This window comes from Pogona vitticeps, chromosome 5 (assembly GCF_051106095.1).
Source record: "Pogona vitticeps strain Pit_001003342236 chromosome 5, PviZW2.1, whole genome shotgun sequence".
NCBI lineage: Eukaryota > Metazoa > Chordata > Lepidosauria > Squamata > Agamidae > Pogona > Pogona vitticeps.
Window position 1 is genome coordinate 82,055,582 of NC_135787.1, and position 22,001 is coordinate 82,077,582.

General features: G+C 42.8%; 1 protein-coding gene across 1 annotated transcript in view; it reads left to right on the forward strand.

The window, feature by feature from the left end:
• LOC140704951 (uncharacterized) overlaps positions 1–20,660 on the forward strand; it is a 91,025-nt gene extending 70,365 nt beyond the window's left edge. Inside the window, exon 4 of the mRNA XM_078394037.1 lies at positions 18,468–20,660. Coding sequence (XP_078250163.1) covers positions 18,468–19,646 — 1,179 coding nt within the window. The 3' untranslated portion in view covers positions 19,647–20,660. The remainder of the gene's footprint in view (positions 1–18,467) is intronic.
• Positions 20,661–22,001: the final 1,341 nt, after the last annotated feature.

Consider the following 22,001-nt stretch of genomic DNA (forward strand, 5'->3'; position numbering starts at 1 on the left):
TCTGGGTCTTCTTATTCACCACAAACTCAGCTGGACATTACATTAAAAAGCTGCTATCTCTTCAATTTTTCCGCAATTAAAAGATATTTCTAAGTTTCATTACTCTTCTGGAAACCAATATATCCCTGCAGCCTTTCAGATTTTTCAGTCTAAGATTATTTCTCACTTGCTATATCGTGTGCCTATATGGATACACTCAGTTAATTTGGATATTGATCAAGTTGCAGCAATGTTTTTTCACAGAATATTAGTTCCCAACTTAATTCGGCTTTCTACTATTTCTTTAGAATTGGACATTCACCTACCTTCCACAGCTGCCTGGTTACTCACATTTAAATTTTGGCGCCGTCTTTTTTTAAATTTGCACTCTGGATCCCTGATATATGATGTATTGTGTGATTCTTACTTCTTTTCCTGGTTCCAGCTTCTTGAAAAGAAACTTCTCTCTTCACATATCCCTGGAATCTTTGGTAGATATGAATTTCTCTAGGGCTTATTCCATAATCAAGGACAAGCTCTGTCACACCAAATTAAATTACTTATGCAATAACCTTAATTCTGTATGTTCCCCTCTTTCTGTTGAATTCTTTCCATCTCAGGATCATTCTCCCAAATATTTCCATTCCCTGGTAAACCCACATCTAAGAAGAGCTTTTATGTTAGCCCATTTTAATATTTTTCTTTCGACCACCCGTGCCAGTTGATTTCTCAATATCCCTCATGAAAAAAGACTGCTTCTTTCTTTCTTTCTTTCTTTCTTTCTTTCTTTCTTTCTTTCTTTCTTTCTTTCTTTCTTTCTTTCTTTCTTTCTTTCTTTCTTTCTTTCTTTCTTTCTTTCTTTCTTTCGTTTAGAGACTCCTGATACCCTGGTTCATATACTGTTCCAATGCCCTGTTCATTCTCACATCTGAATTTTTCTTCTTGAACCTTGGATCTCTTATTTTTCCAATTCTTCTGAGTCAATTCTTTCTGTTTTCATGAGTAATGAATGTAATTCCCTGACTGCTGCTGTTGCAGGTGTCTTATCTGCAATTCTGGAATTGTCCCCTGCTTGTCTATCCTAATTTGTGAAATTTGTGTAATTTTACTTCTATTTTGCTTGTGTTGCTGTAGTTTGTAAAAGCCGCCCCGAGTAGACATGGTCTAGAGGGGTGGGGTAAAAATCAAATAAATAAATAAATAAATAAAATAAAGACATTAAAGGTTTCAGAACAGAACAGCTACTACTTCCACACAGGAGCTGCCCTATTAGCCACTTTCCTTGTGAAGCTGAAAACTTTTTAATCACTTAATCAATTAATCAATTAATCAATCAATCAATCAATTAAATAAATAAATAAATAAATAAATAAATAAATAAATAAATAAATAAATAAATAAATAAATAAATAAAAACTACAGCTATTAAATAATTGGCAGCCCTGACATTTGGCCCAGGAGTGAGAGGCAGGTTCATAATAATCATGACTTCACCAAATACATTTTTTTTTACTTTGGTATAACAGCAAATCCTGTACCTTCCCAAGTTCCAAAGATAAAAGATGCAGAGAAGTAAAATAACCCATCCAAGCTATTTGGATATTGGAAAGAAAAAATCCCACAAGCATTTATCCCTCTTCCTTGAAAAATACAATAATAGTAATGAGGTAGCTAACAATTGGTTGCCTATTTGTTGACACTCCAGCCCTGCTGCCTGAGGTAACAACCCTAATGTTAGGGCTAATCCTGGGTTTACCTGATACTGGCTATACTTTGGGACCATCAGAGGTTCTGCATGGACCTGGAGGAATTTCTTGTATAGTATTGACTGCTGAACTATACTTTCTAAAACAAGAGTTTCAACTCCTCAGGTGCCATGTGTCTAGAGCTCTACATGTACATTTCTAGAACCAGAGCACTGAAAGATTTAGCTTCTCTTAAATATTTGCAGAATGCTTCAAAGCCCTAACTGATAGTGAGCTCTCATTAACTGATAAATGCTCTCAAATCATAGACATAATAGCTTCAACAAAATAAACTGCAATCAATAATCAAATATTGTCAGTAGATAATGACCATTTTGATGGTTAAAGTATAATCTGGAAGAAATTAATTAACATCTGACGAAACAGTTTTGGTCACAAATAGTTTAAGAGGATTTATATAGCAGTGATGGAATTTTTATGGATAAATTCCAAATTCCATATAGAAATAATATCTTTATAGGCAAAGTAAAAATATTGAAAACTGTGTAGAGGCACGTGCGCACGCGCACGCGCACACACACACACCCACCATTTTTTTCATCCAATGAAATGTTAGCAGCAGGGGTGGGGAACTGGAAAGGCATAGAGACTGATCGTAAGTCTTTGTCCTGTGCTTATTGGTACAACATAAGAGAAGGAGCAACATAAGAGTCAAAGGAATGGGTTTTATTAGGCGATGCATGTTGTTACGTTTCACTCTGAGTAACTATAGTCTCTGAGAGGATTGGAAAGTTCAAAACTTAAAGTCGTCCATCTTACATAATATGAATCTCTCACTCAACGCTCATATCCATAAAGTTATGGACAAACTCATATAGAGAAAAGGAATTATATTCTCTTTTCTAATCTGACCTCAATGTTCCTCAGTCTTAGACTATACTTTGGGACTGAAGAGCATTTGCAAAAGATCACTTATAAAAATAATAACATGGAAAAAAACATTAGTTTAAGAAAAAGAACTGTAATGTGTCCCATTTTTCCATTGTTTTGTAATGTTTCATTTTCATGATGAAATTATTTTGAAAACTCATTATGTGATTGATTGACTACAGGACAGTTATATACCTATGTATTGATTTAGCCAATGCTTTAGACTCCAAAATATTTAGTTTAGGAATCTTAGGAGCAAAGTTTGATTAAAAAATGCATTTAGGTCACTTTTGATGACTCAGGAGAACACGTTTATTAAAAATGATCTGTGAGTGCAAAGTTTATGACATTAAAAGCTTAGTTATAATTACCACCTTGCAGTGATTAAAAAATGAAGACTCATGAAGGTAAGGGTTTTTTGCTCATTAAATGAAGTGGTGGAAAGAGGAGCAAGAGTGGTTCATGTCTCCTTTTTTCAGGCACTCACATTTAACACACTGATTTGAAAGCTATAGTCAGACAAATCCTAGCTGAAAATGGGATGGAACCATGGGTCCATTCAGATAGCCTGCAGCTATCTGACAATCACCTGTAGGAGCCCAGAGGGATGCCATAGGACTTATGATGAGTCTATAAGGATTGCATTGACTTGGTGATTGTGTTAACTGCAACTTCCATCAGGGAAAGGCTGAGGAATGTCTAGTCTTCCAGATGTTGATGGAAAGCAACCCAAGCTAGCTCTGGCTGGCAGTGAAAAATTGTAGTGAAAAATTGTAGGAGCTGCAAACCAACAATATCTGAAAGAAGGAAGGCCCAAGTTTTTCTGCTACCCAAAACACTTTCCTCCACATGTAATGTGGTGACAGGAGCCTCTGTCCACACATCACTCATTTACTTTGATGCATACCCATTCAACACACACACACACACACACACACACACACACACAGGCCCTTCCATACAGAACTGTTCCACCTTTATGCTTGAAATACAGAAATGAGGTTACTGATTAAAGACCAAGGCAGTGCAAATTGGAAAATATAAAAAAGAAATATCATTTAGATTATTTGTATTGTGTGCAGGAGAGTAAACTGATTTACAGTTTCTGGCACAGGCAGATTAATTTTTATTACATGGAGTGAGATCCTAAAATCCTATTAACCTGAAAGTCAAGGTAACAGCTCATAATTTGTACAAAATATAGTTTTCAAAGTAACCTGACCAAAGCAAGTCGGAGATCTTTGAGCCACTATAGAAGTAAAATCTAGGTGCACAAATATTCTGTTTTGATGAACTTTAAACAGCTCTTACAGTGAGTTTTTTTCCTCATCTTGTTTAAGAAATGCGGGGATTGACATGGGCAGTTGGTGAAGGGAGCTCTACAGTTCTGGGATAGGGGGGAAATAAAAAGACATTTCAGATGATCTTGTCCAAGGCCCAGAAGCAAAGAACAGAAATCCTTCTAGAAGTCCTACAGATATCTGGCAGTGTGCGGTCATCTAAGAAGAAAATGTTTGTGAGAATTCTTCTTTCAAAAATAATTGAAAAATGTACACGTTTCAGAAATAATTTATTTGAGGTATTGGGACAGAAAACAGGAGAAAATGAAGAAAAGGCAACAAACACATAAAACTCAAAATAAGGTCAATTGAACTTTACCTATTTAAGTAGTGTTTTCAGTTTCAGAATATAAGCAGAGTAACTGCAAAAGGGAGAGACTGCATCTTGCCTTCTGACAATCTTTCATTAGGAAGACCCCTGTGGAGTGAGTAAACCATTATGGGCATAGAACTGTGAATTCAATGAAAGCTGGTCCCTTTGCAGGGGACTTTTTGCTTTTTCCAATAATACATTCACAAAGTGACACTAAGGAAGGAAAAGTTCCAGAAGCTAACTCCTTTTTCCATTAGCCACTTCTCACCCAAACACAAAGCAATTTAAGGAGAATGGTGGGGTAAAATATTTGAAATAAATTTAAATAAATAATCAGGGCGATTTTTTGACATATGCATTTGTTAGGGGGCACAAGAGGGTATCCTGTAGACCATACTGACTGTTGCCATTGGTGTTGCCAACATTCAGGCTGCCCTTTTTCCTGCTGGCAATGTAGGCATGATATTGTGCAGCAATATTGGGCTATTCCGTGGTGTTTTGAATCATGGATACAGATATCCGACATTCATAAACTATGTTTGCGGGGGTGGGTGGTTTCTAAATGAATTTAATGGCTTTTTAAGTGTAAGTATATATGCAGTGCTCACAAATTCTATTGGCAACTTCCCTCATGTAGAATTAACCCGTAACAAAAGATTCCAGGTCTCTAATATGGTTGCTGTGGGAGGAGGGAAGCAGCTTAGATGTGGTTGCGGTCTTTTGGCCCTCTGAGACAAAGTATTTTAAGGGATTAAGAATAAAACTGACCAGAAAAGAAACCATTGCTTACAAAACTTGTAGGGCCAGTAGGAAAAAAGGAAGACCTAACATGAGATAGGTTGAGTCAATAGAGAAAGCAACAGCTGTTAGTTTCCAATATCTGAGCAGAACTTATTGAAAAAGACAAGAATGCTAGGAATGGTTTGAGCAGCAAGACAATAAAACAACCTAACATGAAATGTTATTGGTTTGCAAGATCTGAGCGGAGCTCTTAATAATAGGACATTTTGGAAGTCAGTAACTTATACAATCAATACATATCAGAAGGGACTTGATGGGACATAGTAGCTTTGGATTTTTTTTTTGCATAATTACCAAACAACTGTATAATGAAAAGATGGATGAAACGGTTGAAACTAGGACAGTATATAGGCACCAAAGCTCTGCTAACTAGAGATGGGGTATTTGTATACAAATATGAATATCCCCCCACAAGTGCAGAATGACCACTCACAATTCCACTGCTGACACAGTCTCTGGACTCCCTTCCTATTGCTCTGGAGTTCACAGTGGATTAGCCATCCCAGCAGGATGATGAGATTCTCTGCCAGGTTGAAGAGTGGCTAATCCATTGCAAGCTCCAGAGCTATAGGAAGGGAGTGTGAAGTCCACAGTAGTGGCAGAATGGTGAGTGGTCGGTCTGGCCCCATGGGGCTGGGCCCTTGTTATCTGCACCTGTGGGGGATATTCGTATACAAATACAAATACCCCCATCTCTACTGCTAACATCAAGAAATGTCATTCCCAGTCAAAAACAAAAAAAGTAATTTCACAGCTTAAATGAGTGAACTTCTGAATATTTCTTTGTAAACATCTTTTAAAACATTTTTGCAATTAGATACAGAAACAGAATCCAGAATACCTTTGTCAATATGAATACTTGTCTCTCCAGGAAGAAGTTAAAAAATTATCCTCCAGAGAATCAGTGTAGTGTTCACCATTATTATGTTAAGAAGTCATGCATATTCATGTTACAGACTAATGTTGCTGAGAGGCGGAGCCAAAAGATACGTAAAAAGAGGTGGAGTCAGAGAGGGAGTAAATCAGAATCAGACTGAGAGTGTGGAGAGATAGAGTGTGGTATTTGGGAGATCTGAGGTGTGATTAGAGTGAAGAGTGAATAAGAACTGTTATGACAAACAAAAGGTTGAGATTGATTATAATAGAAGTTACCAATGATTAATATTCAAACATCTGTAATCAATAAACACATTTTATTTAAAAGACAGTGAAGTTTGGACCGTCATCTTCATCCTTCCATAATTAATGTTGATTTAGTGATCAACTGGTGGCAGCGGGTGAAAAGTAGTAGTAGTTTGCCTTCATATGCTTTGTGTTTGGAAAGTCAGGCAGGGGCATGAGGAGCGAACGCCACAATCAGCTAATTTGGTCCTGACTGACAGGGTCTAGATTTCCTCTTTGAAGACTTGTGTTGAGAGCCTGATCTCAGAAATCCTGAGACAATGTGTACTGCAAGCACTCAAGGCTGGGACAAACACAACTGCTCTGAGTTTGTTATGCAAAAATACTTTGGATATGCCTTACAAAATGGTATACTATTTCCCTAAAGAAACATAGCCAAATGTCCCTTTCTGGAGAACTGCCACTTCACTATTTCATTTAAAGCAAACCTGTTTTTTGTTCTTGTTTTTACTTTTCAAATAAAATCTGTCTTTTGACTATTCCTGTGACCTTTCACTGACCACTAATGTCTCCCTGGTTCATGAAGCTGCAACATTGTATCTACTTTGGCATATTTATTTATTTATTTATTTGATTTATACCCCACCTATCTGGCCCACCGGACCACTCTAGGCGGCTTCCAATATAAAATCAGATGATAAAAACATAGATAAATACATAATAATCAAACAGCAACAGCAGTAAAATAAAGAAGGAAAAGTAAGAGAGAAATCAAGAATTGGCTGGAGGGAAGGCCTGGATAAATAACCATATTTTTAGTTGGGTTTTAAAGGCGCCCAGCATGGGGGCCGTGCGAATCTCCGGAGGGAGATTGTTCCAGAGGCGAGGAGCCACCGCCGAGAAGGCCCAGTTTCGTGTTTTCTCCTTCCGGGCCTCTCTTGGCATCAGGCTCCTCAGCCTCACCTCCTGACTCGTGTGGGTGATCCAGGTAGACGTTGGTGGGAGGAGGCGTTCTGCCAAATATTGAGGTCCTAAACCGTTTAGGGCCTTATAAGTAAGCATTAAAACTTTGAAGTTGACACAGAAACAGATGGGCAGCCAATGCAATGCGGCCAGCGTTGGAGAGATGTGTTGGTATTTCCTCACTCCTGTAAGGAGCCTGGCCGCCGCATTCTGCACCACCTGAAGTTTCTGTGTCAGCCTCAAAGGCAGCCCCACGTAGAGCGTGTTACAGTGATCTAATCTTGAGATTACGAGCGCATGCACCAAGGTAGTGAGCGCCCCCGTGTCGAGATGGGGTCGCAGCCTGGCAATCCGCCAAAGATGGAAAAATGTGGTGCGGACCTACCGATGCCTCCTGCGTTTCCATGGTGAGCATGGGGTCCAAATATATGCCCAGGCTGCGAATCCCACTCTTCGTGGCCAAGGTGCCCCCCCCAAACGTGAGAGAGTCACCCAAGCCACCTACCATGGGGGCACCCACCCTCAGAACTTCCGTTGTGTCCGGGTTCAGCCTCAGCCCGTTCTCCTGCATCCATTGCAGTACAGCCCCCAGGCAGTGCTGAAGGGAAAGGACAGCATCACCTGCAGTTGGTGAAAAGGAGATGTAGAGCTGGGTGTCATCAGCATATTGATGACACGAAGCCCCACATTCCCTAATGACCCTGCCCAGCGCCCTCATATAGATGTTAAACAGCATTGGGGAGATAATCGACCCCTGTGGAACCCCACAATTGAGACTCCACAGGGCCAAGACGCTCTCCCCAAGCTGAACTCTCTGGGGACGGTCCCCCAAGAAGGAACGGAGCCAGGCAAGTGCCGAGCCACCAATTCCCAACTCGGAGAGCCTCCCCAGGAGGATAACATGGTCAATGGTATCGAATGCCACTGAGATGTCGAGGAGGACCAACAGAGAGATTTTGCCCCTGTCGGCCTCCCTCAACAGGTCATCGTACAGGGCGACCAATGCCGTCTCAGTACCGTGGCGCGGCCTGAAGCCCGACTGAAATGGATCCACGGCATCTGTTTCGTCCAGGTGAGCCTGGAGCTGATCAGCCACCACCCTCTCGATCACTTTACTTATGAAAGAAACATTGGCGACGGGCCTATAATTGCCAATTTCATCCGCTGCCAAACTAGGTTTCTTTCTTATGGGCCTAATGAGTGTCTCCTTGAGGGCAGATGGAAATCTACCCTCAAGGAAAGACTCATTTATTATTACTGTGGCCCATTCTGTTGTTATCGGCCTGGCTGCTTTGATTAGCCAGGCCGGGCAAGGGTCCAAGGAGGAGGTGGTGGCTCGACAGCGATCAAGCACCCTGGTGACAGAGTCAGGCATTACAGGCTGAAAAGAATCAAAAGTAACCGGGCAAGATGGAGCGCTGGACATCTCTGCTCGACTCACTGTTTTTAAAAACAGAGAGAGCTCCCGGCGGATGGCCTCTACTTTAGTTTTAAAAAAGGCTGCAAACTGGTCAGGGAAAAACTAGGGGGAGGCCTATCACCTGAACCAGTTCCGGATAGGTCGCGCACTATACGGAATAACTCCACCTGCTGGTTGGACACTTCGCTTATCCGGTTAGTGAAGAAAGATCTACATGCAGCCTTTACCTTAGTCAGGTAAAGGTTAGTTGCGACCCTGACAGCAATCCAGTTATAATCCGTCGGGTTCTTCCTCCATCTATGCTCTAGCCTTCTCCTATGTCGCTTCATCGCTCGGAGCTCCTGGTTAAACCAGGGCGCAGGCCGAGCTCTGAGCCGGAGAGGGCGTTTAGGCGCAATCGTGTCTATAGCCCTAGTGGCAGCAGTGGACCAGCTGTCAACCAGAGCCTCGACAGGAACGCCAGCCAGGTCAGCCGAAACACCTCTCATGGCCACCTGGAATCCAACAGGATCCAGTAGCCTTCGAGGTCGGACCATAGAAATAGGTCCTTGCTCCCTGCGAGGGGGGAGTGCCACTGAGAGGTTACATTTTATTAGGTGGTGATCTGACCATGACAAGGGGACCGACACAAGGTCAGTCACCACCAGACCACACTCGCTCCAATTAGTGGAAATATACAGGTCTAACGTATCTCCACCCACGTGAGTGGGGCCAATGACATGTTGGGACATGTTCAAGGAAGCCATGGTTTCCAAGAACTCAAGAGCTGGCCCTGTGGTCTCTGCCCCCGCGTGCACGTTGAAATCACCCAAGACCAAAAGCCTTGGGGATCCCAACAATGCCGCGGAGACAAAGTCGGCCAGCTCCGGTAGGGAAGTGGCTTGGTCGTGGAGAGCGCGGTAACCCAGCAAAATCCTAATACCATCCCTAGCCCCTATTGACACGTGGAGTGCCTCTAGACCTGGCTTTACCACCGAGGAGCGCCTAGTAACCTCTAAGTTGGATTTGTAGACAATGGCTACTCCCCCCCGCCCCTCCACTCTACCCTGGTGCTGGACAGCATAACCAGGTGGACAGACAAGTGCTAGGGGCGGACCCCCTCTCTGCCTATCCACGTTTCCGTTATGCATGCCAGGTCTGCATCCTCCTCCAGGATGAGGTCGTAGATCACTTGGGGTTTGTTAGATACAGACCTGGCATTCAACAGTACCAGGTTTAGAGTGGAGGGCGGGCTGGACTGGCTACCTCGATACTGGGGGTTGATCACAGTCTCAGAACAATGGACATCCTTCAAACATATTCTGGATGGTAAACCTGTTCCATGCATGCTCAGTTTATAAGAAAGCCATAGTTTTACCCCTTTAAATGGACTTTTTGGAGGCTCAGTATTTTAGCTCCTGCAGCCTAGATTCCATTTTTTAAAAAAAGAAATGGGCCAACCATTCTCTTCTAAGATAAGAAATATTTTTCCCCAATTTATTTGTTCTGTTTTAAATCTGGGGACATTTAAATGTCACTTGTTTCTGCATGGGAGGTAAACACATTTTTACTTTTTTTTTTAAAAAAATCATAACTCAAAAACCCTTTGCCCAAACTTCTTCAAATTTGGCACAAATCAAACCCAATTTGGAGCAAATTCAAAGTCCAGTTTCAAAGTTATAATTGTTGTTGTTTTGGTTGCCCCCATTTTTGGAAAAGCTTTGTAAAATGTATATTTGCTTTGCTAGCACAAAATAATAAACTACAAGAATTAAGTTCAGGGTGTCAGATTCTTTATCATACAGGTATAAGACTTTACTTCTCTTCCTTGTAATATAAAAATTGGCAGATATTTATATATGGATAAATAGATGCTTTGACACAAGTTCTAAAACAATACTAATATCCCCACTCTTACTTAAAATAGACCACACTCAGCTCTGAGTAACACCATTAAGCTCAACACACAGCTTTTCCAAATTCAGTTAATTCATAACTAATACAGAGTTCTTAATGCATTCAATTTAAACTTTATATAACTCTCTTGCACACATTCTCTCTGTACACATCCCTCTCTCTCCCCCCCATATACAAAACAACATATTTGCAATCAGGAATCATACCAACTAATCACATCAATGTTCCATTCTTCCACACCTCGCAACTGTTTTAACTATCACTCACGGTACAAATACAACATCCAACCATCAAATTCAATTCCCATCTGCTACCATGCATGCCAAAACAAAAGTATGTGCAAAATGTGTTTACAATGCAACACCACCATGGAGCTCTCTAAAGACATCTCTGTTTTGGCATACTTCTTATACCAGTATGCACATAGAGCCCTTTTCTCATTATCAAAGGCTGAACAAGTGTATCAGAAGGAAAACTTTCTGCAGTGGACATCAGCAGCAGACATCGCTCCTAGTGTGTCATGGACCCCTCAGGCGTTCTTTCCCTGAAAGGATTAGAGTCTGTTTGAATCAATCTTCCCTTCATCACTTTCGGAGATGCCACTTCACATTTCAGTAAAGATGAAACAAGTGAGGTTTTAGTAAAAAAGTATAACACTGAGAAAAGGAACAAAGCTAAATTGTGCAACACCAGTAATACAAAGGCAGGACAGTGTTAACTGTGAAGACGAAGAAACACTCTACAAAACAAAGGGATTGCTGTTGAGGGCATGAATTGCTATCATGTAGGCCATTTTCAAAATATTGACAGAAACATGGGACAAATTAGAAGACTGCTAGAAAGGGAAAGTTGTTTTTCTTCTTTTGACATGAAATTTACCATCTTGAGACTCATCACTGCATCTATATTAATTTTCTGCAAAGAATAAAGAATAAAGAAATCCTTTAAAGGCATGCACATATTTCCAGTGAAGAAATATGCACTACTGGTAAATAAACAGAAGTGACACACTCTTTATTTAATCCAATTCAGATATATGTGATACAATTTAAGCTATATATTCATGTACCTTTCCCAGTGTAAATGGATTTCAATAAAGATGTTGGCATAAATCACTTTTTTTGCTGATACACATGGCCTTATTTCAATTAATCAGCAAAAAATGGGGAAGGGGGCAAGAAACACTTGAGTGGCTTCCAGGTCTACTGAACGAAATTTCTGTTCAGTCAGGAATGCTGGCAAGTGTTTTCTGTCTCTATTAGGGACCTCACTAGAGATACATTTTAAGCAACCCAGCCAGTCCACTGTAATTACTACTATCATGTGGAAAAATAAATAGGAAAGTTATTAATATTTTAAAAATCTAATTTTCTCTGCATTATGGATGTAATGAATTTTGATATGACTTAGGTGCCACCAGTTGCAGATTGTGACATCTCAAATGCTGAGCAATCAGCATGGCTTATTGCATACATTTTAAGTTTGAGTATGCCAGAGGCAGTGGATTTATAGTGCTTGTGGTTCACTTTGTAGAGCAGTGAAGAAATGTGTTTAATTTTTCTTATCTTTTTAAATGAAAAATTTAAAGTTTTAAACTCTCTTTCATCTTTTTTCTTGCTGAGAAATGATTTCCATTTTTCAGACATTTTGTTAATTTTCTTTTCAGGTTTGGCAGCCATTTTGGCTTTTTTATATACCTTAGATTGAAAGTTCAGCATGTTTTGAAGTATGCCCTATGAAACAGGCTTAGTGGAAAACATTGGGAGTTTACATTTCATTTCCAGTTCCCAATCAAGGGCAACTCCTTGTGTTATCTGGGCTTTCATTTTGCCTCATATATATATGAGGCAAAATGAAAGCCCAGATAACACAAGGAGTGTTAACACAAGAATTCTATGATTTGTAGATCAAATCCCATATATATATATATATGGGATTTGATCTACAAATCATAGAATTCTTCACTTACTGAGACTGTGAGATTCTGGGAGCTGCAATTTTTAAAAAAGGCAACATTTCCCATCTCTACTCTTGAATCATGTCCTGGATACAGACAATTCCATAAACTGCAATTGAAATTCAAATCACTGTATCAAATTCATTGATACTAGCAACTGTTTTCTTATGGAATCCTGTTCATCAATCTAAGAAGAAAAGCTAAACAAAATTTATTATTTCTAACTGCACAAACTTCCCTTAACCTTTCCCCCTTTTTGTGGAGAGTACAGATACTTAAAACATGCTGGCCCCTTGACACTCTAGCCCCACCTGAACAAATAAAGAATGAAAACACTTTACCATCTAAGGTGTGGTAAACTATTTGTTTCACTCTAAAGGATTGCTTATGTGTTTTCAGAATATAAAATGTGCACAGACAACTGTTTTACCAGAGAGGGAGGGAGAGAAAGAGAGATGGATGCAAGAATGAATAGAAACATGGACAAGCTGATAGTCAGATACACAGATAGGGCACCCGTGTGTGTGTGCATGCATGTGTGTGTTGGGAGAGTGCATGTGGGGTGTGTGGGAGATTTGTCTCCATGGTCCGGTCCTGCCAAGGCCATGGACTGGCACTGGGCCGTGGTCTGGTGGTTGGCGATCCCTGGTCTAGATGACTTCTAATTCCCCAATTAGCAAAAAACAAACTTAATTTTAAAAAGTGCAGAAATAAACTCACAAAATGTCCAACAATTATAGATAATGTAATCAGTTTCCTGTAAACAAAGATCCTAAGTAGAAATCAGTGGGATTTGAGTACAATCAAGATCTCATTCTTATGATTTGGGGATGCCTCAAGACCTTATAGGGACGTGGTGGCGCTGTGGGTTAAACCGCAGAAGCCTGTGCTGCAGGGTCAGAAGACCAGCAGTCGTAAGATCGAATCCACGCGACGGAGTGAGCGCCCATCGCTTGTCCCAACTCCCGCCAACCTAGCAGTTTGAAAGCATGCAAATGCAAGTAGATAAATAGGGACCACCTTGGTGGGAAGGTAACAGTGTTCCGTGTCTACGTCGCACTGGCCATGTCACCACGGAAAATTGTCTTCAGACAAAACGCTGGCTCTATGGCTTGGAAACGGGGATGAGTCGAACATGACTGGACAAAAATTGTCAAGGGGAACCTTTACCTTTACCTTACAAGACCTTACCATGTCTCAAGACTGCTTGAGGCATGGTAAGAATTTAATGTCTAGTTGTACATCCAGCACGCATCTGGCACGTGCCCAACATCCTGCCAATTTAGCCAGAATTAGCTGCAGCAACTATCACACTTTCTTTTATGGAAGCAGAAATAACCAATAGGATTCTGGGCATTATTTAATAGAATCATAGAATACTATGTGATGTTTTCATAAAGCAGATCTCTTACATGGGTCATTTGTATCTTCCTTTGTTATTTTTATGGCATTTTAAGCTAATGTCTGCAATAAAATCACTCTGTGGGGACAGCAAAATGTATTTTTAGAATAATTACATCTGAGAACTGTTTCTGGTCAGAACCGTGCAATACAACAGTCAAACCAATTATAACTATGTATACCTCTGAGCTACCTGCTGGTGCTTCATAGTCACTAACTAGAACTGTGACCCAGCTCCCCTTAGAGCTAATGCTAATATTCCTCCAGCATGCAAACACCCATGAATAACCGCTTATACCTGTAGAGGTCAAATTATAGGTTACAGTAAAGTTGGAGCTAGCATCTGTTTGTTTTCATACTCAAAAGTAAGCACAGGGAAGCCAATTCCTGATCAGGCTGTTCGCAACAAGCTTTAGCCTTCTGCACCTTGCTGCACTCTATTCTATCTCAAGCCTCTCTACCTGCCCTTTGCATTGCCAAGCGTATCATACATCTGGTGAATTATTTTTATGCAGTGTAGATTGCAGAAGTCAGAACCCAAACTATAGTTGCAGGGAGGGTGAAAGGTCCATTTCCCTCCATCTAGACTTGGGCCCTTATTCAAATTATGTCCCTGAGGTTACTATAGGCTAATAAAGATGGGGTTAGAGAAGGTTTCGCGCACAGGAGGGGCGTGACCATGCCCTTGAAATGCACTGCGGCTTTGCTCGCCCGGTCCTGGAAGAGGCAAGCCAGCTGGGCCATGTGACAGGGGTGAGAGCTGGCCCTTATATGGGGGGGCCCAGCCCTCGGCTTTTCCTCTTTCGCTTTTGGCAAGGAGACCAGACAGATGTTGGCTGGTTGCAACCCTTTGGAAAGCAGTTTGAGGGAGAGTGGCTTTGAGCTCCCTCCCTGTTCTTTTATTGTCGGCTTCTCCCTTGTTCTCTGTTTGGGGAACCGGGTGCTTTAGTTCTTCTTGATAGTAAGGGGGCGATTCGAGGGGAAGGAGGTTGGGTGGGACCATGAGCGGTGGGTGCTCCGCCCACTACGAGGCTTGGATTTTGGGCTTTGTACACCCCCACTCCCCTTACCTCCCCCCGTTTCTATTTAAAGCACTTGGTTCCCTTGGGTTATAGGTAAGAGGCGAGGGAGGTTTTCATCCGAGCGTGGGGAAAGGAAGGTTGGGAGGATTGCGAGCGGCGTGCGTGCGCACCAGCTACGTGGTGCTGTTGTGATTTAGCTTCCCTTTCCACCCTGGTTTCCCTGCCTTCCCCCTACGTTTTATATGCATTGCAGGACCACATGGCTTAGCTCCCGTCCACGAGTTTGTATATTAGTTTCAGTTTTAAAAAAATAATAATAAAGGCACTAGCTGAGAGGGAGAGCTGGTAGGGTAGCGAGGCACCCCACTGCGCGCGCGCCCGCTATTCAGCCTGTTGTTTTTCCCCTTCCCTCCACAGCGCCACTAGGTTCTTGGCTGGTAAATGAAAAAGGAGGTCAGGTGTCTCTCTGCTTGGGAAAGGGGAGTGTTTTCTTTGTGCTTTTAGCAGAACATCATGGGTGCTTGTAGGTAAAATATTCCTCTTCTAGTGCAGTTGAGCTGGGGATTTTTTACATCAAGCGGAGCTATTTTGTTCACCAGCACGCCTGCCTGCTAGTTCCCATCCATCGTTTTGATACTAGAATTTACCTTATGTAGGGGGAGCTGAAATTCATTAGGTACAAATAGCTTGCTATCTAGGGTTTTCTTTAGGGGATTGTTGGTAGCTTTGCAGAAGGCTGCAGGAATAGCTCTGTAGGGAAGGGCACCCTGTTGGAGTTAAGGAGGTTGTTGGTTCAAGTCCCTGCTGGGGAGCAACTCATTTATAAAAGTTTATTGTGCAGCTTTGGGTTACTTGTAAGTCCCTTAGGTTCCCATTTTAAAATTACTTTCATTTTAGAAATTAACAGGCTGAGGCTCTTTATTTTATGGGTGCCATTTTGTGTGCAGTAGAGTCCTTCCTTTGGTAAATCCCATCTGCTATTTTGTTGTGCATTTTACCCCCCCCCCCCCGCTCCATTGGTGTTTGGCGTGATCTTGGAAGACCTTGGCAGCCGGAATGGGTGTGGGAGCTTAACAGGGAGTAGTGGGCACCATTTTGTGGTTCCTTGCCAGTGCGGCCGCATGGTTTGCCTCCCGTCCGCCATTTTGGAGTACTAGTTTCGGTTATATAAAAAAAATTAAAATTAAGGAATTGATAAGGTGGCATTGAAACAAAGTGGGGTAAAGGGCCCTTAGGGAGAGGTGAAAGATTGGTTATAGGGTGGGCATTTGCCTGCTGACCAGAGATTTGATTTTATATTCCAATGGGCCCTCCTTGGTTTTGGTAAGCAGTGTCTGGGGTAAGTTGGCAAAGTAGACCTGGGGCATTAGAATTTATTAATAGTAATAATAGTAATAATTGTAATAGTACTAATTATAAGAGTAAGACAGGTTTCTGGTGGAAGAGATGCCTCCAAAAAAGGGAGGGGGAAAAAAGAAGGGAATGGGTAGCGCGCGCGAAGGGCGCTGTTTTCGCGCCATTGAGCCCCGCGCATTGTTTGCTCCCTTGGCCCTGGGATGACGCAGGGCAGCCTGGGTCTCGCGTTGTTTGAAGCGAGATCAAAGGGGTTTTAAGGGAGCGTTGAGCTCATCCTGTGCCCTTTCGGTTTTGGCAGAGAGACAGGAAAGACGGAGTTGGCTGGCTGTTTCGCAAGGCTTGGATGACGGTTTGAGGGGGGTAGCCTGGAGCTCCCTCCCTGTTACTTATTGAATTTAGTCTGGGGCTGTGTGAGGACTGTATTGATTTAATTGTAGATTGCGACCAGGTGGCATTAGCTGTTTAAGGAGAGCGAGGGTAGCTTGCGGTGCGCACGTGCGCGCGCGCGCACGCCCCGCCCACACACAGAGTCAGTGGCTTAGCTCGTTACCTCCCCTCCACCCTCCATAGCGTGCTTCAGTTCCTTTAAAAAGAATAAGGGAGCAGTTTTTCTGGGCTTCCCCCTCCTGTGTGGGGGGGGAATAGAAGGAGTCAGAGGCTGGGAGGACGATTAGGCGAGGCGTCTACTTTTCCCCACCGGGTCTATCTTGCAATTAACAGAGCTTGTTACCTGGATTGCTGGTGGCTTAAGCTTGGGGGCTGGCAGTGGATTCGCTTCTGTAGGGACATTGGAGAGCTTCGAGCCCTGGCTTTAATTTTCTTAAGCAACTCCCTGGTTTTTGATTTCTCTCCCCCCCATTGTTGCATATTCCACTGCCATTTTGTATCTTAGAGGGTTAGAGAGAGAGAGAGAGAGGGAGGGAGGGAGGGAGGGAGAGAGAGAGAGAGAGAGAGAGAGAGAGAGAGAGAGAGAGAGAGATCTACGGCAGTTCTACTGTTCGCTTGAGCAATTGGTAAAGAACAGTGGGGGAAAAATTTTTAAAAAAAAAGAAGCAACGGGGATTGCATAGCTGGGGCTCTTGAAGCCGAGGGACTGCAGGCAGGTAGGGGGGAGTAGTAAAAGGACCGGGTGTTGGAGGGCAGCGGGCTGTTGCTCATCTCATCCCCCGGCCCGTTTGATCGGTTCTTGGGGGAGTAAAGGGGGTGAGATTTTATATTACGTTTGCCTGGCCTCAAGTTGTTCTAATTTTCCTGCCCCCCCCCCCCCGGAGTTAGGAGGAACGGAGTGAGGGATCGTCCCTTAGCTGGCCGGGTCTTTTCCAGGCTGGGTTTCAGTGCCTTGAAATAGAAATAAAGGTTGGCTAGAGGCGGCCATTTTGTGAGCCATCGGGGAAGCCACATGTGGTAGCTCCGGCGGCCATTTTATGTAGTGGTTTCACTTTAAAAAAATAAATAAATAAAATAAAAATAAAATAAAATGTGTGGGTGCTTTACTAAAACTAGGAGGTGAATTGGGCGCTTGGAGTTCATCTGCCTTTAAAAAATAAATAAATAAATAAATAAATAAATAAATAAATAAATAAATAAATAAATAAATAAATAAATAAATAAATAAAATATTGAATTCCATTAGGCCAATTGAATGCGGGCTTATTTGGGGAACTGATTTAAATATAAATTATATATATTTAAAAAAATAAATTCAAGTTAAGGAATTGATAAGGCGGCATCGAAACAAAGGGGGTAAAGGGCCTTAGAGAGAGGTGGAGGATTGATTATAGGGTGGGCATTTGCCTGCTGACCAGAGATTTGAGTTTTATTCCACTGGGCTCGCCTTGGTTGTGGTAAGCAGTGTCTGGGTAGGTTGGCAAAGTAGACCTGGGGTATTATAATTTAATAATAATAATAGTAATAATATTAATAATATTAATAATTCAAGAGTAAGAAAGTTTCTGGTGGAAGAGATGCCTCCGAAAAAAGGAGGGGGAAAGAAGAAGGGAAAAGCCCCAGTGAGGAAGCAGACAGTTTCCCAGGTGCCCCCCTCGCATTCATCCTCTGATGAGGAATCCTGGGCCACGCTGAAAGAATTGCAGGCCAAAGTGGCAAGCCTGGAGGCCGAAAAGTTAGAAAGGCAGGCCCCGAGGGGCAGTGCTGCTGCACCACGCCGTTCTGCTAGGGAGACAAAGGGACAACGTAGGGCAGGAATGAGAGCCGTTACACGTGATTTAATGAGGCGTTTTGATGCCCTTGATTCTGAGCAGGATCACGAGGATGAAGGACGAGATCTGGAGGAAGATTCTACAGGAGCACCATTGGGGACTGAGGGGCAGAAACGCAGGAGGATGGAGACAGCAGACAGCCAAGATGCAGCAGAGGGGACATCAGGCAGGTACGGCCCATATGATGAACCCTCTACGAGTTCTCAAGGGGCTGTTGAGGCATCGGGAACAGCGAGGGCAGTTTCCGGTGAGTATGGGGGTGCACACAACGCGGCCAGTCAATCGGCATCTTGGCCATGGCTTGGAGGCTTGCAGCAGCCATTTGCCTCACCAAATGCTTGCACAACACCTACTATGGCCTGGCCGGGCGGTTTTTGGCCCCCTATGGGCCCACAACGGTTCGGTTGGGGTATGCCAGTCGCCACCCCGTTAAAATCAGCATCGGCCAGCGAGGGTAAGAATTCAGCAACGCAGCCGCACCCGGCGGTGCCCAATACAGGTTATAATACAGTTCCGATAACTGCGATTCCGTATTCAGATTATAGTACGCCACTGGGAGATCATTTGACCCCGGCGGTGAAGGAGAAGATTTGGACTGGACAGTACATTGATTTTTATGAACTCCTTAACCGGCAGATTGAGGTCCGGGACATAGATAAGGACGACGAAAAAATTAAAGAGAAACACAGGCGAAAGAGGCCTGATAGGGATTGGAATAATTGGGTCACTGGATTCACTATATATGCAGGGGTACTGGTTAAAACACAACCCTGGAAGGCATCAGCTTTATTCCAGTATTTCGACATAATCCGTAGAACACAAACTGAATTTGAAGGCCTGGCTTGGCTTCGGTGTGACGAAGCGTTTAGAATGAGGAGTGCAATCAGGCCCGAGATGGGATGGGACGAGACACACCCTGGTCTTTGGTTGCAACACATGACGCCCGCCAAGTGCAATTTAGGGGACAGATTTGACTGTGGTCATCTGAATATACAATCTACGGAGACCACCGATACACAGCAGAGGGAGGGTCGGCCTCGGTGGCCCTGCTATGAATTCAATAATAAAGGTACTGTGCAAGGTCCCCATGCAGGTTTAACCATATCTGCATTGCATGTGGGGGAAAGCACCCTAAAATCAACTGCTCTAAAGCAGGGTCGCAACAGCAAGACAAAATGGGAGGACCCAACAAGAAATCAGAAGGGGGTAGTGGTGTTATAGCAAAGAGAACCCATGCCAACTAGAATTAGAACTGGGAAGAGGGATTAGTGAGTTTCCCAAGGAGAGAAGGAGTGGAATACATGATATTTGGGGATGAGGCAACACCGGTTACCATAGGGGGTAACACAGAACAAATTAAGTAGTTCGGATTTTGGTCGTTTGGCTGCTAATACGAAAGTATCAGAATAATAACTAATGTATGGCAGAGGCAGTTTGTATCATTTCAGGTGGCGAGACCCTGGAGTGATGAAGACACATCATGATTAGTGGCACAGTTTCATCCATTGGGCGGCACGTGGTGCTGCATCTTCCCCATGTGGGATGATTTGGGGACTTGGTGCCCATGCATTGGAGGTTTTGGAAAAGCATGCCTGGTATGCATTGGTTACAGCTTGGAGGAATGACATCTTTGAAAATGGGCCTTCGGGCATTTTGGTGGCACATTTGGATGGCAAGGGTTGGCGCAGATCGCCAGTAATGGCACTGATGTCTGGTTATACTGGAGACCGATTGAGTCCAACTGTATGTTGCAGGTTTGGACATCTGCTGGAAGATGGAGGGGGCCTGCTTTATGAGCTTGGCGGCTCGGTGGGAACATGGGACATAGCTATGCTAGTCCTCATGCTTTGGCAGGTAGTGCGGGAAAAACTGGTTTTCACGGTGTGTCCCTTTGATAATTATGCCAAGCCTACAGCGCATCGGACCTTCCGGCTTTGCTGATCATGCGATTACAGGGCCGGAGGTGGCTAGATGTGCTGGGCCACTTTCGGACCAACAGTCATCAAAATATAGATGGCTCGAGGTCTGGGGTGTTTAATAGAGGCCTGCCGGGTTTCTCCTGTCGTCAAGACAGCTGGAACCTGGGACCTGGGACTCGCCCATTGACTTGTAAGGATTGGTTGGATGCCAGGCAGTTATTTCCCCACACTACCGCAGGCCCCCTCAATGTTGGAATTGGTTGATTGCATTAATCAGAATTGGTTTAATAAAGTGTGGCCCATATTTTATCCAAAAGTTATGGTCTTGCGTCTTCATTTCGGGGCCTGGGGGAGCAAGGGGGATGCTACAGCAAATTAAAATTATAATTATATTACCATTATAATTTATTAACTTATCCTCTTACACACAATATCAGAGACTGGTGACTCAAAAATGTTCATATGCAGCAGAAACACGTCTAGTCTGTAATGTGAAATATGGAAAGGTTATTGGTACTACAATGTAAGGGCATGTGTCAAAATGTGAACTTTTAAAGGGCACTGGAAGGCATACGGCCTTGCAAATAGATGCTAGGATACTCATCAAAAGACAATTTTGCACTGTGCATATGGAGTAAAGAAAGATCAATCTAATCCTACTCCCCCACTCAAAAGCGTTCCAAGGAGAATGTTACAGTGCAGCCATCAAGTTCCAGAAGGTATCATAACCAGCCTGAGGTCTCTCGAGTTCCATTTCTGAAACGGCTGTTTGATGTTTATCTCTGTTTGGAATGCCAGTTGTATGACACTGTCACTAGCTGTGCTTTGGGGAAGAAGAGTATAAAGTGGACACTTGGATAATTGCTATGGCTCCCATTCACATGATTGTATCATGCCAAACCTATCATATATGGATTGTTTCTATAAACTCTGTAACTCCCTGAAGCAACATTCCTTGTAACTTGGAAACTTGAACCAGAATGCACATTCGTATCAACAAGTTGTATCAGTTAAATTCAAAGGGATCGATATGTGCAGCCATTTTCTTAGGAACAGTGATTCCCCATTGAGATGCACAATTTCATGCACTGATTTCCCAGACAGGACCAAAACAAAAGTCTTCTTTTTCATAGTCCATAATTAACAAATACAAAAACCGCCCATGCTATGACAAGTCACTGGTTTTGATCCCAGAATCAGTCTCTGACAATGAACAAACCAGATGCCTTACAAACAGAACTGTTTGGAATAGCTTTTCTTTATTTGCAGTGTTGTCAGCATTTGCTGCATTGACTGTTTCAGAATTCAAACCATTATAGGGGGCATAGAAAATAGCCCTAAAACTGCCTAAAAGTGCAGTACTTTTAAACTTACAACATGAACACATTGTTTATTACAACTGGCCCTAGCAAAGTCATTGAAAGAATAACACTTTTTGGCAATGGACTGTTCTGTTTTGCTTTACAGTCCTTACATAAGAGATATGGAAATAATAAATACTGGCAATGGATAAATGGTGTACATACATTTTTGTTTTGCTTGCTGGAAGATATGTGTGGCATCAGATTGCTTTTCTTTCAGCTTGTAAGCAATAACAGAAAAAGGTAGCTGAAAGCAGTATTTAATTTGGGAGAGCATTCAAAATTACGATTCCCCC